The sequence below is a fragment of the Melospiza melodia genome, chromosome 1 (genome assembly GCF_035770615.1).
Source record: "Melospiza melodia melodia isolate bMelMel2 chromosome 1, bMelMel2.pri, whole genome shotgun sequence".
NCBI classification, from domain to species: Eukaryota; Metazoa; Chordata; class Aves; order Passeriformes; family Passerellidae; genus Melospiza; species Melospiza melodia.
This window is the reverse complement of record NC_086194.1, coordinates 132,336,691-132,340,708: the sequence shown is the minus strand read 5'-3', so window position 1 is coordinate 132,340,708 and position 4,018 is coordinate 132,336,691. Positions and strand designations below refer to the sequence as shown.

General features: G+C 42.2%; 1 protein-coding gene across 1 annotated transcript; it reads right to left on the bottom strand.

Moving 5' to 3' along the window:
* Positions 1-248: 248 nt before the first annotated feature.
* Positions 249-3,715, bottom strand: PPDPFL (pancreatic progenitor cell differentiation and proliferation factor like). Its single transcript, XM_063168561.1, has 5 exons — positions 3,629-3,715; positions 3,446-3,542; positions 2,334-2,423; positions 2,149-2,248; positions 249-1,719 (listed from the first exon to the last, which is right to left on the bottom strand). The coding sequence occupies exons 2-5, from the start codon at positions 3,498-3,500 to the stop codon at positions 1,707-1,709; spliced, it is 258 nt and encodes an 85-aa protein (XP_063024631.1). The 5' UTR covers positions 3,501-3,542; positions 3,629-3,715; the 3' UTR covers positions 249-1,706.
* Positions 3,716-4,018: the final 303 nt, after the last annotated feature.

The window sequence follows — 4,018 nt, the reverse complement described above, 5'->3', positions numbered from 1 at the left end:
AGGTGTAGGGGCTTTTTCTTAGTTTGCACTCCTTTTCAAAGTCACATCAGACCTTAAAGTGATTAAAGGAAGAATGTGATGTACACCCAACATAGACTTTTGAGGGGGTTTTAAATTTTTCAGATAATTTGTTTAAAAAAAAATAAATGCACATTCAAAACAGAAAACCCAAATCTACACAGCATTTCCACCACAGGCAACATAGAACACCATTTTGCTTTTGTAGGCCAAAAATAAGTCAGACAAAATATTGATTAAATCTTTATTAATAAAAAAAAATTTAGTATAAAAAAAGGTCATTCTGTATACTTAGAGAACAGACAAAGATGAAACTATACCATAGCAGTAAAGTAAGACACAAGTCAATTTAAAGACCCTTGAAATCAAGTTCTCAGAATTGTGCTCTTTTCTGTTGTCATCTGCCATGCTTTTATTGCCTCCACCAAAACTGTAAACTCCCTGAAGCAACCACTTGATACACCTTGGAGTTATGCATAACCATGACAACCATTAGCCTGTAATAAAAAGATGTTGCCTACATTAATGTTTGCTACTGTTAGTTCATCCAGTGATGGACAAATATCCAGCAGGCTTAATGACAGTACATCAAAAAGTTGCACAGATACTAGCCACAAATGTTATAATCCAGCCAAATACTTGTTATTTCCCATAGTACTCGATGTGTTTCAGTCGTGCCCAGTAGAATAAACAATTGTTATACTAATTAGCTTCATTTAGTCTTCAGCAATGCAACGTTATAGTGCCTTTCAAGAGCATGACAAAAGTACATTGGATAACAACAATAATGTGATTACTTTGAGTGGAATCCTTTGCCAGATCTAGCCCTCATAACTAATCTGGCAGAGAGCAGAATATTGATAGAATTTGCCACTTAGGAACAAGTAGGTCTTTAAGCCACAGCAAAGCAGGCAGAAGAAATCTAAAACAAACTAGAAGTATCAACTCTGATTACAGTTGTTCTTATCCTTGGAAAAGGTCAGTTTCTATTAGGATTACTGGTTTCTTGTTCCTCTCCTCAATTCTGTCCTCAAATACCAGCATACATAGGTAGGAATGAAAGTGGTACCTGGGTATTTGAAGTTGGGATCTATGCACTCTGCTTGATCAAAGAAACCAAACTCATTATTGCTTGTTCATATAATTGGGCTTTCTAAAAGCAAAGCTATTGACAAGCATTCCTGTAAACTTACACCCTGTAACTGGTACACAAATACTGGATAAAAGACATGTGCCACACAGCAGTCCTACTCTGGATTATAGACCTGAATCTTGCTTACATCAGTGTGACTGCCTATAGAGCTGGTATCTTAAAGGCAACTTAACTGAATCACCTATTGCAAAGTCATTCAATACACATCTTCCTCCTAAATCTATGATGTCTTATTTTTTCGGTCACTTTTCTCTAATTATTTGAGTCATCAGGATGTTTATTCCTGGAAACTTTCATTAGAGAGACATCACAAATTATGGCAAATCTGGAAAGAACACAGTAGGCTATGGATATGTACATTAAGCAATATCATTTTAGCTACTGAAAAAATATTTTGAAAATACACTTTTCCACTCTCCTAAAGGTTTTGTTTTCCTCTTGCAGCTGAACCCAGACATTAGGAAGATCCCAAGCCTCTTGGAAAAACAAGTCTGTATGTAGCATCTCAGTCAGAAAAGCCATCATGCTGTCCTTTTCAACTGTTGGTACTGCGGAAATATATTTATAAAGGTTATAAACATAATTTTCACTGTATTTACCTCAAAGACATTTATTTATCTGCCTAAGTATTTTTAATGCATTCATATCAGCTTTTTAACATAAAGTAAAATGGCCAAACTGTATAAATGGTTGTGCAAGTTGTACAGGTAGGTGATTAAATAAACATCACCATAAGTGTGAAACAGTAATAGGCACTGCCACCTGCCTAATGGGAAGTAGCATATGAGTTCATTTGTTAAAATGAAAACATAGAAAGGTTGCATAGCATTACACTTGATGTATATTCTACTTAAATCATCAAAACAGCATTGCACCTCACCAGATGGTTTTAGCTGATTATGACTTGTTTACTAACACTGTTACCAAAAGGAAAGCAGAGCAAGTAAGTTATCCCCTATTTCAAAAGCAGGACTCGCCTGCTTGCTGAGAGTGTTTTTCTGCCAACAGTGGGTGGAGAGGGTTCACTGTGGAAGAAGCTTTTTATCCACCAATGTTTATCAATTAACTCTGGTAACCCTGCCAAAGGAGAAAAGCCCACAATATTAGACACTGGATGAATAACAGGCAAAACTAAAAAGTGTTTCAAAGAAGGGAACAATACCATGCAATGCTTTGTCCTGGTCTGTGATGTTCACAGTATCCAAACAGCAGGAGGAGCTGGAAGAAACGCTGGATTCCGAGTTCAGTCTTGCTGTTCGTCGAAAACAGAGACACATGCAATAAAAAAAAAAAAAAAAAAAAAAAAAAACGTGCTTTGAGAGAGTGAACTCTTTATACGTCAGGAGCTTTTCAGACATGCTGCTACCTCGGAGGAAACAATTTCACTGAGCCACAAAGTGTAACTGTTCTACTACAGTTTTCATAAGAACTTTGATATCAGTTTCTCTCTCACTCTACTCCCCTTAAAAGCATACTGAGATCTGTCTGCATAACTTGCACTGAAATCACTGACAAAGCCACTGATCATGCCCCCACTGCTGTCAAGACAAGCAAGTACATCCTTGAAAATTCATGTCCACAACAACCCAATTGCCATGCTTTCCCTTATGACACAACTAAACACTACACTCCCATTAGTGTCCATCGTGGACCTAGGAATCCTAACACACCACGTGGACTCTCAAAGCAGTGATTATTTCACATATTTAGAAACAAAAAATGTGAATTGATTTGTATTGTGCCTAGATTTCCAAAGTAAACAGGAAGTAAAGTAAATAGGAAGTAAATAGGAAGTAAAGTAAATAGGAAGTAAAGTAAATAGGAAGTAAAGGTAGAAACCATGACTTGCTAGGCTAGCACTTTTACTAGGTCATGTTTTATACATATATACATATATATATACATATATATAAATATATATATATATGACACTAATAAATAATTTTAAGTAGAGTAATCTTAAAAATAAAGGTAGATAAATAACCAGAAGCAGATGGTCATTAAAACTAAAGTTCTGTGATATGAAAAACTCTCCAAGAAATTAAAAGCTATTTAGGCAAAGGCAACTCTTTGCCTCCAGCTCATCTAGACATCACCTGAAACACTTTCTGACACTTTCAAACACAAGTGCCAACAACCCGGCCACTTTCTCGGGAGAGGCTCGGGGCTCAGCCTCCCTCCTCCAGAGGCGCTCCCCAGGCAGGGCGAGAGGAAGAGGGGAGAGAAGGGCGGAGGTGTGTTTGGGGCCAAGCTCCCGCCCCGCCGAGCACTCACTCCTGTAGTACTGGTTCTTGGCCAGGAGGCAGCCGGCGGACGGGACGGAGGCCATGGCAGCGACTCGGCGGGGAATCCGGCTTTCTCCGGGAGGAGCCTGCGGAGGAAAGGATGGACGCTCTGTGCCGGGGGAAGGAGGCGCCCGGCGGGGGAGCGGAGCGCTGTCCCGTCGCTGCGGCTCACCTGCGGGAGGGCCAGCGGCCGTGCAGAGGCAGAACCCGGGCCCTGCTCCGCACCGAGCCTCTCCGGGCCCGCGGCCGCCCTTTATGGGACGGGCAGGCGGCTCCCCCCGCCCGGGGGCGGCGGCACAGGCGGGACGGAAGCGAGGGGACGGGAGGGGATGGGAGGGGACGGAGCCCGCGGCCGCCCTGCCCCGCCCGGGTCGGCCCGGGACAGCCCCGGCGGCTTCCGCGTCCCCACAGCGGCCTCTCGGTGCCCGCTCCTGCCCGTGGTCCCGAGCACATCGCTGGAGTGGGGACTAGGAGCTGCTGCGTTGAATGTTTTCTTCCCTATGGGCAATGGGAAGAGCAGACAGGTGCCGGTTTGGATAAAGATTTTTGTTCAGAATCGCGA

Bases quoted from the DNA above. Each gene is read 5' to 3' on its own strand.
- PPDPFL (XM_063168561.1), bottom strand. From the start codon at position 3,500: ATGGCCTCCGTCCCGTCCGCCGGCTGCCTCCTGGCCAAGAACCAGTAC. The intron at 2,424-3,445 runs GTGAGTGCTCGG...TTCGACGAACAG, and splicing joins CAAGAACCAGTACTACAGGA to CAAGACTGAACTCGGAATCC. The intron at 2,249-2,333 runs GTATTGTTCCCT...CTCCTTTGGCAG, and splicing joins CCAGGACAAAGCATTGCATG to GGTTACCAGAGTTAATTGAT.